Source organism: Phlebotomus papatasi, unplaced genomic scaffold, assembly GCF_024763615.1.
Source record: "Phlebotomus papatasi isolate M1 unplaced genomic scaffold, Ppap_2.1 HiC_scaffold_68, whole genome shotgun sequence".
NCBI classification, from domain to species: domain Eukaryota; kingdom Metazoa; phylum Arthropoda; class Insecta; order Diptera; family Psychodidae; genus Phlebotomus; species Phlebotomus papatasi.
Window position 1 is genome coordinate 41262 of NW_026604882.1, and position 12477 is coordinate 53738.

Genomic DNA, 12477 nt, shown 5'->3' on the forward strand with positions numbered 1-12477 from the left:
GAAAAATCGTTATTGGGAATTATTCAACGGAATTTTCGTATAAGGACGAAATGTCCGCTTGGATAACCACTCTAAAACATATCCAAAAATGAGAAAAAATCCTAAAAAAAAACATGTTTTCGGAAAAATGAGGGGCATGTTAATGTTAATGGTCCCAGGGTTGACGTATGGGGGGCCCCTCGAAGGTGGTTAGTATCTATCTCTGACCATTTGGGCTCTAAACGTGGTAACGGCCGGACGGACAAACAGCGTGACAAAAGGATTATATACTGCTTTCTCTGTGGAGTTCGAGCAATAAAATAAGCATAAATCCTATTTTAGTTCGATTTTGATTGTTACAAGTGGTTGGGATAGATGTTAAACTTTTTCATTGGTTTTGCAAAGATTTTATATTAGCTTTTTTTCTTATTTAAGGAAAAAGGGATATCAAAAGTTAGCTTCCAGTTTTCTTTAAAATTACTTTTCGAAAGGAACATTATAAGCTTTCGATTTAAAATTATTGACACGAGGACATTTCCACTTAAATGGAAAATGTTCCATTACAACTTAATTCTATCCTAATCTTTGATGAACGTTACACATTGCGTGGGCTGAAAGCTGGCTAAAGACATCAAGAAGGCTTTTTTCTAAAAAAAAAAAGCCGAGAAATTGATCAAAAATAGAATGGAAAATGCTCTTTAGTGTCTCAATTTTTTTTTATAGAATTACTTTTAAAAACTGCACCATTTATGATTATTTTGGGACAGATGCGGGAAACTTGAAAAACTCCCTAAAAGCTCTTCTAAAACAACGTTGTGGTTTTTTTTTCAAATTTGATCAAAAGCTCCTCCAAAATCTTTCCAAAAAATTATTTTGAATTTTTTATATAAAAATTTTGTCCATTGTTTCTTAAAAAAAGTTATGAGAAATCCATTTTTAATCCAAATTCAATGATTTTAGACTTTTTAAAAAGTTCATCAGCTATATCTTAGTATTTTTAAATTATTTAATGTTAGGGGGAAGTGCGGCACCTTTGAAAGTGGGTCACCTTTGAAATTGGGATTTTCCTCCTATTCTTTAAATGGAATTGAGCCTTATCGTGATATAATTTAGCTGCAGAAACAGATTGAGATTGACGGGAAAAATCCCAATTTCAAAGCTGCCCCACTTTCAAATGTGCCCCACTTCTCCCTAAGCTTTTTTCTTAATTTTTGAATGTCGTGTTACGGAGTGGGCAATCGCCCTTTCCTACCCTTTCCTCGTTGCTTTTAGTTTGTGAATTTTTTTCGATCAAAACTTTTTTCGTTTTTAGATTTCAAGCTATATAATGGTAAGTTGTAGATTGAGCAAGGAACTAAGTCGATATTTTTTCTTTAACTTTTCCGAAAGGATTTAGAAAGTGTCCTAACTTTGCGTAATACTCGAATTGAAGATTCTTTTTGTGAAAGATAATAGTAAAATATTTTTGGAAAAGAAAAAATAAGAAGTTTTGAACCATTTAGACATCTGCAGTTAAAGCTTTAAGTAATTTTTTAAAGCAATAGGGTAAGTGTACCAAATGTCGGCCAGTTTGCAATTCCGGCTACTTTTTTATTCTTCAAATTTCCATGATTTTTTAGTTTTTGCATAGTCTAGAGAGTGTACAATGCAAAAATAACAAAAAAAATGTCGCTCGATGAACGAAATGATATGAAAAAGACATTGGAAGAATTCCAAAAGGGCAAGGAACTGTGAGAACGAAGGTGGCCGAAATAGTCCACCAAAGTTGTGTTTACATTTTTATTCATTTTTAAATGTTTTATGAATGATTTTAGAAAAAATGAAGACGATAAATTGTCTACAAGGGTTCTAGCAACACCTCTTAAGAAGAAGTAATAAAAAAAATCACTTTGTATTAAAAATGTTATATTTCAAACTTGAAACTTTGGGGCCTGCATGCAACTATGCCGAAATTCGGCACACTTACCCTATAATAAACTTCGACAGTTCACTATCGTTTTATTATCGACTGGTAAATGGTTGAAATGGTTTAAATATGTACAGAATTCCAAGACCTTTCAAATGAATCCGTTTTTTCCCAAATCGATTGAAGAATACGCTCTCTAGACCATTTTTAACTTTCGACCTTGAAAAAACAGTATCAGGAACGATTCAAGGTCATTTGCGAATAAGGACAAAACATTTATGAGGAATTGCCCGAATACTCAAAGTCGCTGTCTCTAACTGTTTGCCCTAGTTCCTAGAACGTTTTTGGCCAACCCAAAACCTCTGTAATCAGGATGTTAGACTGCGTAGCCCCTTTGATGTTGCAGTGTCCCTGAAAAGTGCAGTGATGATGACGTCACTCTTGGGTAGCAATTGAAATTCTTTAGTGAAACAGCTGGCAGAGAGATAATCCATTAACATTGAACTTTAATGAAAATGGTAGTACCAGGCGCCTCCACGGCAACGTATCAATGTGTAAGTGCAATTCAGTTGGACCTCCTTCATTTTTTTTTTTATTAAATGAAATTAATGCTGGGGAATTTGTTGATTTTGTGCGACAAAGTGGGTTGGCGGGGGGAGGAATGTGAAGATTAATATGGGTTTTATTTGTGCGTCTAACATTGGCCTAGATGATGGGAAATTTATGGACAGTATTTATTTTTGAATAGAATGCATCAAGAATGTGCTCTATGAAAGTTTTATGATTTTCGGTTTTGAATATGTTGGAGATTAGACCGTTTGAGGCTGAGGAAGTCATTTGAAATCTTTGTATTGTTTTGGAGGGTTAGTTGATTATTGTTGAAATGTTGATGCTGTGGATTGTCCGTTGTTGATTGGTCATTTTGAATTTTTAAAATAACGCCATCGTGTTTTTGTGCACAGAAAGAGGCAATATGCGACAGTCAAATGCTCGTAAGTTGCTCGGTGAGTGCGAATGTGTAAAGCGCAAGAGTGTTCGGTATCGTGGTGAGATAGATAAAATAATTCTTACAACACCATTGAAGAAAAAATGAATACAGCTCCAGTGTCATGTATACCAGTGTCAAACAAGATGTCTAAGGTGAAGAAAATCCTCTCGGAGGCTCGTGAAATTCAAAATCGAGAGATTGATTTGGTGGATCTCAATATATCCACCCTTGAAGAATGTCCCAGCCTACGTAAGTTGCTACTTTTGGAATTTATTCCTTTTTTGGTAGTGGTTTTTCCTTTCAGCTTTTCAAATTCAATCCGCCAAAACACGCCCATTTCCACTTGACAGATGCCCAGAAAAATGGGATTTTCCCACACAATTAGCCCTCTAAAAACCTTTTTCACTTTTAGTGAGTATGGGATATATCACGAGATTGACACTGAGCCACAATAAAATCCGGGAATTGCCTCCTGGTCTGGCCAATCTCACAAATCTCGAGATCCTCAATCTCTCCAATAATCATCTAAAGGAACTGCCAGTGTCCATATCTTCAATGCCAAAATTGAGAATTCTCAATGTCTCAATCAACCGTCTGGACACGCTTCCCAGAGGTTTTGGCGCCTTCCCTGTCATCGAAGTTCTGGATTTATCGTACAACAATCTCAATGAGAATACCCTTCCTGGGAATTTCTTCATGATGGAGACTCTAAGGGCATTGTATCTTGGTGACAATGACTTTGAGTATCTCCCGAAAGAAGTTGGGCAGCTCAAAAACCTCCAAATTGTGAGTTTTCCCCCCAAAAAATATAAAATAAGCTAGATTCAGCTTATTATAGGTGAGATTCTTCTAAATACTTGAAAAACCCGGAGAAAAATCGATTAACTCTTTCCGGACCGCAGCATATGCTGCAAGCCAATTTCACAATTTTTAATCAAAAATATCTATGCTCAGGAATTAATTGAGGTCCTATAAAAAATATCTTACATTTGGACATCCTTATAGTTTGTAATCATCCACAAGAATAGGATTTTTATCAGTTCTAAATAATTAAAAAACATTGTTTTTCACAGAACATTCATATGCTGCTTTGGCTACGAGAGTCCCAAAAGAGACGAAAGAGTTAAGAGGGCCAAAAAGCGAATTTTGAGTTGTTTTTCCTTTCGCAGGACTTTCATGAGGACATAGGATGATCCCCGAGGATCAGTCTGAGTCTATTTGTGGCTAAAGGTTTATAAATCTATCTTCCTGGATTAATTATCATATTTTTTTCGTAGTTTTTTGCATTAATTTTAGTAAAAATTGCGATTTATTGCTGATTTCTGGTGTAAAATATAGGTTTTAGCGCCCTCTACAATTATGCAAAAGAAGTCATCAAAATCGGTTTATTACAGATTAAGATATTTCAGGTTATGTGTTAGAAAAAACGATTTTTGGGTAATAGCGCCCATAAAGTCAGTTTGACGAACTTGAAATGTTCTAAAAAGATCAAGTATTTCGCAAGACCTTTCATTTGGGCATAAAATGATCAAAAACTAATTACTAAAGTCATCGAAGATTACGAATTGGCTTTTGAAAGCCGATTTAACAATCTTAATTGACAATTAATGGGAAAAACTTTGATTTAATAATCTGTATTAACGTTTTGAAGGAAAGTGGTATAAACAGTGATCACTTAAGAGAGCAAGTAAAAAGGTAGAAAAGAAAATGGACCAATTTTTACATAAAGTACTAATACTTTTAAATGGGGCAGGGAATTATACCTGCGTCCTGTGATGCTTTTGGAACTATATCGTTGAACCCTAAAGGACCTACCCTTCGTCAAATGAGAAGCCAGGTATTCAGGGTAAGCACTCGTTACCAGACGGTGCAGATAAACAAGAGCATGCATCTGAAGGAAGAACGGTCAGCTAAAAAGAGTTCAGCTCCATAAAAGAAAATAGGAAGTAAAAGCGCTCGCTAGAGGAGTAGGCGGGCTAGATTATAGGGTGTGATGTCCGGAAACGTCGAACGGTGTACAAGAAATAGTTAATTTTACGGCATACTGGAAGTAGGAGGAACAGACTAAGATAGTTTTGTTAAAAACAATACCAAGGTTCCTAATCACCTGATCAGCATACGAAATAACGTTATCGTGAAGAAGGATAGGGCATAGGCTCTGATTAACTGATCTCTGTTTAGAGATAGGAATAGCTTGGGACTTTTTGGGAAGTAGTAGACGGACAAGCAGTGCTCGATACGCGCTAGATTTTCATTCATAATTTCAAATGCCAAGTAAGGGTAGGAAGGATCGCCTTCAACACACCCTGATGTCATCAACATATATCTGATACGATCAACCCAGTAGTGCAGATAGAAGGTCGTTTATGAAGAGAGAAAACATTGAGGGAGGGACCAAGAATTGAATCCTTGGTCCCTTACTTGCTTCGGTCCTCATATTTAACAAATTGTGAACGCTGACTAAACTAAGAAGGCATAAGAGAATCCGCGGAACCGCGATGAAGTCTAGCAAGACTAACTCCAAATCCACAAAACGGTTGAGATCGATAGCCTCCGATACATTTACTTTAAGAGGGACGGAAAAATCCTATAGCCTCTGCGAAAATCAGACTAGTTCGAAAACAGGGAAAGTAGGCGAGTAGATACGAAGGACAGGGTAGTAGGCTAATAGGCCTGAAATTGGATGAAGAGTTCGGTCGAAAGTGACTTCCATCTTACGTTCAAGCGAGTCTTGGCCCACTTGTAACGCAGATGGATACAATTTACCTCTGTTTTAGAGAAATTTGGATTTAGTTGATTCTCCTTGTAGAATTTGCAAAACTCTACAAGGCTGGTCCTAAGCTAGGTGTCCACGTCTTGAAGCGTGTTTTCCGTAACAGCTAGAGTCAAATCATCTGCGTACAAGAAGGCCTTGGATGGCGATGGCAGTGGTTGAGATTTCAACAAAGTATCTGCAGTTCTCTAAGAGAACCCCAATTTTGTGCGAGGCCGCAGTCATTTATGAGATTGTAGATCTTTGAAAGAAGGATTCTATGGTTTACTGTGTCAAAGGCTGCGGACAGATCCGCGAGGGCTAGACCTGTGATTTTACTTTTCTCGAAACCGTCCTCAATAAATTGAGTGAGGTCATTGTCTTTGGATCTAAATAATCCCGTAAAGACTCAGATATTTCCGAATGCAAATTAAAGTGAGTTGCTTCGGCAAACGAAGTGTCAGTGGGCTGGCTCTCGTGAGTTTGAGCATCCCCCAAAGCTGGGACTGTTAATGTCCTGGAGCTTAAACGGTAAAAGATATCAAGTTCCGGTCTTCAGTGACCCTCAATAAAAAGACGATATCTCCAGACGTTTTTTTATTATTTTCCCCCCACCCTCCTTCATCCCTTCCAAAACCATGTTTTTTTTTCGAAAACGACTCCTACGATTTCTTTAATTTTTGGGTATATTTTGGAGGTGGTCCAGGCGAACATTTCGTCCAAACATACCTATGACCTAACAAAATCGCATGCGATGATGTAAGCAATGATTAAAGAATTTAAGGATACAGTCAACAGTGACGGGTCCTAAGTTCAGTTAAGCGAGTATAGGTCGTCAATGCCTGCCGCTTCCCTTTTTTTCATCACTTTATTAGTCTTTGAAGCGACATTTCGAATTGTTTAAGGCTTAGCGGTGGTATTCCTATCCCAACTTTGCCATGCAACTGATAAGTCGTTTGGTTCACAGTGACTTCTGAAAGAGTCTTGTTAGTGGTGGGGTCGTTGCCGAGGTGTCGTACTTATCTTTAGGCCTGATGACTACTGCGAATGAGATTGAGACCCTCAACAATTGATACCCAGCGTCCTCCACGGCTCTTCGCAACAACATGGCTAGTGCACTACCAAGATCTATCGAAGCACTACTAAAAGAATCCTACTGCGCAAGCCCCTGATAATGCACAACCTTGAGATCTCTTTGACTGTCTCCACAAACCGCCCATAATTCTCCGGTTTTGGATCGATGCTTCTTACAGCCAAATAAACATTTAACGAGAATCTTCAAATTGCGAATAAGTGGCTCTCAGAGTGAACCGTGAGCGGCAATCGGCAAAGTAGTGCCGATCTGCGGCTAAAGTCGGCAGATCGGCATTTTTTTGCTAAGATATCGACAGATCGGCACAATTTGGCCAGAGATCGGCAGATCGGCATGAGATCGGCTAAGTGGCATCATTTTTGAAAGACATCGACAGATCGGCACACCGGTGACACAGTTATCTCTCTTTAGAATCTTTACCAATTTGCTTTGCATAAATTGAATTAGGTCTGATTTTTGTTGAAAAAAAATCACCTTCCTCTTTTTAAATGCCATTTTACACAATATTTCACGGTATTTTAAATATTCGGCTAACTTAAGACTATTTTAACTAAAACGTCAAAGGAACGTAAGATTATCGAAACTCTCCCGTCAAATCATTGCTCTACCTGCCGATTTTACTCGGAGGTTTTTTTGAATTTTAACGGTATATTCTAGTACATTCAGAGAAAATCTGCAGATTCTCGGCAGAATTTCTCCCTAGAAAATCTGCATAACCTCCATTACTTCACAAAAATATAGTTGATTTATGAAGAAACTGTAGAAGTTATAAAGAAAATTGTATGCTCTGCTTAACAAGCATTACCGAGTACACATTTTAGATAAGTAAGAAAACTGCGAGCAAAAATACTAATTTCTTAAAAATCGCCAATCGAATGATACAAAAACACGAAATTTTGGTCGACACTCTGTTTAAAGTTTTCACTTCACTTTTCTCTACTTGTAACACGGCGTCGCAGAATTCTTTATTTTATATAAACACCGTGATATCACTAAGAATAACTCTATAGAATTTTGCAAACTTCAGTGAAAAATTTTTCCATCTCTTCTGACACATCTTGTCTGGAAAGTCTGGAATGTAGAAAAAATCTACAGAATATCTACAGAAATTCGTTTAGAGATTCGTCAGAAAATCTGCCGAAATATTCTGACAAATTTTGTCCCAAGCCCAAATAAAATTCGTAAGAATATCTACAGAATTATCTGCAGATATTCTGTAGAGGTGTAGATTTTCTCTACAGAAATCTTAAAGATATCTGCAGATATTATTTGACGGGCTACTTACCTCAGATAGGTTTTTTTTTATAGAAGACCAACCTTATTACGAATAGGTCATCCCCCGCTTTGTCTAATTTCATTTCTTGGGAAGAACAGTATTTTTTTATATTCATTTTATTGTTTTAAAACTCTTAATTTAAGAGTAAATGTTTTAAAAGTATTTTACTATTTTTTAATTAATTATACTTCTCTTATTTAGGATTTATAGTATTTTACAAGACCTTTCATTTGGTTCATCGTTGGTAAAATTCTTCCAATTCAATCAGGATTTATAACTATTTTACGAGAAAAACGTAAAAAATGCTCGTTTAAGGTTAGTTTCAAGAGGCGTTGCTCTTAGGTCGTTAGCGCTAATGTTCATTCGCTAAATTTGGGTACAATCTACCAAGGTTTAGAAGAATCTCTCCCAATTCCTTCCAGAAAATCCTAATAAATTCTATTTCAGCTTGGACTTCGCGATAACGATATCTTGGAACTCCCTCGAGAGATTGGGGAGCTGACACGGCTGAGAGAGCTTCATATTCAAAACAATCGCTTAACACTTTTGCCTCCGGAAATTGCCAAATTGGACCTGTTGGGCAATAAATCTGTGCTTAAGATGGAAGAAAATCCATGGGCTACGCATATTAATGAACAATATCTCTTGGGGATAAGTCACGTTCTCGATTACATTAAATCCGAGGCGTATAGAATGTATGACAAGAAATTTAATTTATTAAAAAAAATTACCTTCCTGAAGATTAAAATTCCTTTCCAGACTTTATAATCGCCATGCGGCAGCTGGAAGGAGTGGATTGACTGTCCCACCGAAAGCTGACAAAAGCAAGAAAGCCTCCCGAGCAAGATCCTAAGTCCCATTGCCTTAAAAAAAACCAAAATCGGAAATACTTAAACTTACGTATTAATTAGCCGGAATAACGAGAAAATGCAATAATCCCGATTTGTGGCTTTAAAAAGAAACGAGTGCCTAATTAGTGACAGAATATCCCGAAAAAACAAGCGAAGATCAACGTTCGAGTATCTTCGGGAACGGTCGTGTGTCATCTAAAACGTCAAATTCAAATTTTGAATGGATAACGGAAAATCCGACACTGCTTCTGTGTATTAATTTATAATTTTTTACTAAAATATTAATTTTAATGTATTGTTTACTAAAAAAAAAAAAAGATTTTGTGAATAAAAACAAACTGTTTCATGCGTAGTTTTATTGGAGTTGGGAAAGGAATAAAAAAAACCTTCCAAAGACTGCGTCTGGGTAATCATAATTTACCAGAATTAGACGTTTGCGATGGATGTACGGGAGATGAGAAAATTACAAGTTGTCTTGGACGTTGCCCTGTAATTTGTGAGTCGTGGAAAATTCTTAAGAAATTTTCTTCTGCCAATGACTCTTGAATCTCATATTGGATATTTATGGATGTCTGTTGAATAGCAAAATTTCACTAGGAAACTGTTTAAAGACGTCTGGAAATTAATGATAATCATCTAGGGCTTCTATGGAAGTTCGAATAGGAAGGCGCAGTTTATTTTATTTTTATTGGTGCTTGAGAAAAAAGTGCTCTTGGAATAGAATTATTGAGAAAAAAAATAGTGAGAAAATACTCATTCATTTTTAGAATTCAAGGACTTCTTTGTCAAGGTCTTTTGGCGAAAAAATACGTCATTTTTTGTTGTTTTATAGCTTCTGCTTTTGAAGTTATAATCAGTTCATCACCTGATATAATCCCTTGAGTCACAGTTTCCAAGACCTTTCCAACAAACCTAAATTTGTTCCAAACGGTTAAGAAATACGCTTTCTACAGTCCTTTATTTTTTCGATTTAGAAAAAAATACACGTTATTAAGTGTTCTCAATCCTAAAATCGAAAATTAAAAAAAAATGCTGGGTCAAAAGAAAAATGAAAAAAAGGAAATATGGGTATAATGAATACGTTTAGATTTGTTTTCAGGATAATTTAGATAAGCTTAACAGGCTTAACACGAATCCATTTTCAGCTTTAGGATTTTATGAAAAGTTTTCAGGAATTGTGTCGAAGATTTTGTACTTAAAGGCTTATTTATATGAGAAAATTTTTATTTCGAAATCCCTTTTTCGAAATAAAAATCTACTATTGAGCCCCGTCAAATAATATCTGCAGATATCTTTAAGATTTCTGTAGAGAAAATCTACACCTCTACAGAATATCTGCAGATAAATTCTGTAGATATTCTTACGAATTTTATTTGGGCTTGGGACAAAATTCGTCAGAATATTTCGGCAGATTTATGACGAATCTTTGATGAATTTCTGTAGATATTCTGTAGATTTTTTCTACATTCCAGACTTTCCAGACAAGATGTGTCAGAAGAGATGGAAAAATTTTTCACTGAAGTTTGCAAAATTCTATAGAGTTATTCTTAGTGATATCACGGTGTTTATATAAAATAAAGAATTCTGCGACGCCGTGTTACAAGTAGAGAAAAGTGAAGTGAAAACTTTAAACAGAGTGTCGACCAAAATTTCGTGTTTTTGTATTATTCGATTGGCGATTTTTAAGAAATTAGTATTTTTGCTCGCAGTTTTTTTACTTATCTAAAATGTGACCTCGGTAATGCTTGTTAAGCAGAGCATACAATTTTCTTTATAACTTCTACAGTTTCTTCATAAATCAACAATATTTTTGTGAAGTAATGGAGGTTATGCAGATTTTCTAGGGAGAAATTCTGCCGAGAATCTGCAGATTTTCTCTGAATGTACTAGAATATACCGTTAAAATTCAAAAAACCTCCGAGTAAAATCGGCAGGTAGAGCAATGATTTGACGGGGCTTTACCTTGCTTCATTCTTCTAGTACATACAAATTTCACTGATAAGTTTCAAGTTCGAAAAATATTCATCGTTAAAATTTCGAAACCGTGAACTTTGAAAATCTGTACCTAAAAAGGACTTCGTTCTAATGGATTTACACTTCTTTCCCAAACGTGTATCATGTGAAACAACTCTTGTCAAAATTTTGCAATATTTAGAAATTAAAGGGAAAGAATAAATCAACAGTAAAACGTTAAAAGTGGTCAGCAAATAGGTAATTCGAAATGATAAGTAAAAAATTTCAATTTTGTCAGTAAAAAGTAAAATTTTGTCAGCGAAAAGTATAATTTTGTCAGCAAAAAGTTAAATTTGGTCAGCAAAAACTTCGAATCGATCAGTAGAAATATTCGAGTTATCAGTAAAAAATTAAAAATAAGCAGTAAAAAATTAAAAATGGGCAGTAAAAAATTCAAAATTATCAGAAAAAAATAAAAAGTGGTCAGTAAAAAATTAAAATTGATCAGTACAAATATTAGAATTGATCAGTGAAAAATTTAAAAATGAGCAGTAAAAAATTAAAATTGAGCAGTAAGAAATAAAATGTTGTCACTAAAAAGTTAAAAGTGGTCAGTAAAAAAATTAAAAGTAGTCCGTAAAAAATAAAATGGTCAGCAAAAAAACAAAGTGTGGTCAGTAAAAAATTAAAAGTGGTCAGTAAAAAATTTAAAAAAAAGGGCAGTAAAAAACGAAAATTGGACAGCAAAATATGAAAAATGAGCAGTAAAATGAAAAAAAGTGGTCAGTAAAAAATAAAATGTGGCCAGTAAAAGTTTTTATTTTTTAATAACTATTTCTTTTTGTTTTTTTACTGATCATTTTGAATTTTTTGCTGACCAAATTTGACTGTACTGCTCGTTTATTGAATGCCGAAATTAAATAGTGTAAAAATCTACTTGAATTTCAATTATAGCACAGATACCCTTAAGAGGATCGTCAAGGAAAAAAAAGCTCCAGATTCAAGCTCTCGCGGAGCTACTCAAAGCATCCGTGATGTCCCCTGGTGGTGAAAAGAGTCATCACCCGCCATCAGCTGTCTCGTTTTTTCTACTGTTTTTTGTTCACGCTCATCGTCTGTCTATTTTTCTCCGAAGCGCTCCCCAGACCCAGAGCACACAAAAAACTCATTGAAAAGGTTGAAAACCCAAAGGCAGATTTTTAGCCTTGCGATGCATTATGAGATTTTGTGAAGGAAAGAAAAAATGAGACATGCATGTTTTACGCATATCTTTGTCTCTAAAAATTGATAAAAAAAATTAAATTTTCAAGTGACAAAATTTCTATTTTTATTTTCTTCATAATCCAAAATTTCTATTTCTTCAAAAAAGACACGTGAATTTGACACATTTGAAAGATAGGGGGAAACAGGTTTGTTTTTTGGCCTTTTTTTTGGTACGGGAAAGTCAAACTAATAAATAATTAACATGACCTTTATTTTTCCTCCATTCTTTCCAAAAAACCATGTTCTTCTTGGGAATCTTTAAAAACGCATCCTGCGATTTTTTTATTTTTAAATATGTTTTATAGGCCGACTCGGTGATAATTTCATATAAGAAAATACTGTTGAATCAAAGATTTTTCAAGGTCAAAGGTTAAAAATGCTCTATAGAGAGCGTATTTTTAAACCGAATAGGGTGA

General features: G+C 35.2%; 1 protein-coding gene across 1 annotated transcript; it reads left to right on the forward strand.

The window, feature by feature from the left end:
* The first annotated feature begins 2867 nt into the window (after window positions 1-2867).
* On the forward strand, window positions 2868-9191 carry LOC129809354 (ras suppressor protein 1-like). The gene is made up of 4 exons (XM_055859170.1): window positions 2868-3122; window positions 3286-3659; window positions 8442-8689; window positions 8754-9191. Exons 1-4 carry the CDS (start codon window positions 2975-2977, stop codon window positions 8845-8847), a joined length of 864 nt encoding a protein of 287 aa, XP_055715145.1. The 5' UTR covers window positions 2868-2974; the 3' UTR covers window positions 8848-9191.
* The last annotated feature ends 3286 nt before the right edge of the window (window positions 9192-12477 follow it).

Bases quoted from the DNA above. Each gene is read 5' to 3' on its own strand.
- LOC129809354 (XM_055859170.1), top strand. From the start codon at position 2,975: ATGAATACAGCTCCAGTGTCATGTATACCAGTGTCAAACAAGATGTCT. The intron at 3,123-3,285 runs GTAAGTTGCTAC...TTTCACTTTTAG, and splicing joins TGAAGAATGTCCCAGCCTAC to TGAGTATGGGATATATCACG. The intron at 3,660-8,441 runs GTGAGTTTTCCC...ATTCTATTTCAG, and splicing joins AGCTCAAAAACCTCCAAATT to CTTGGACTTCGCGATAACGA.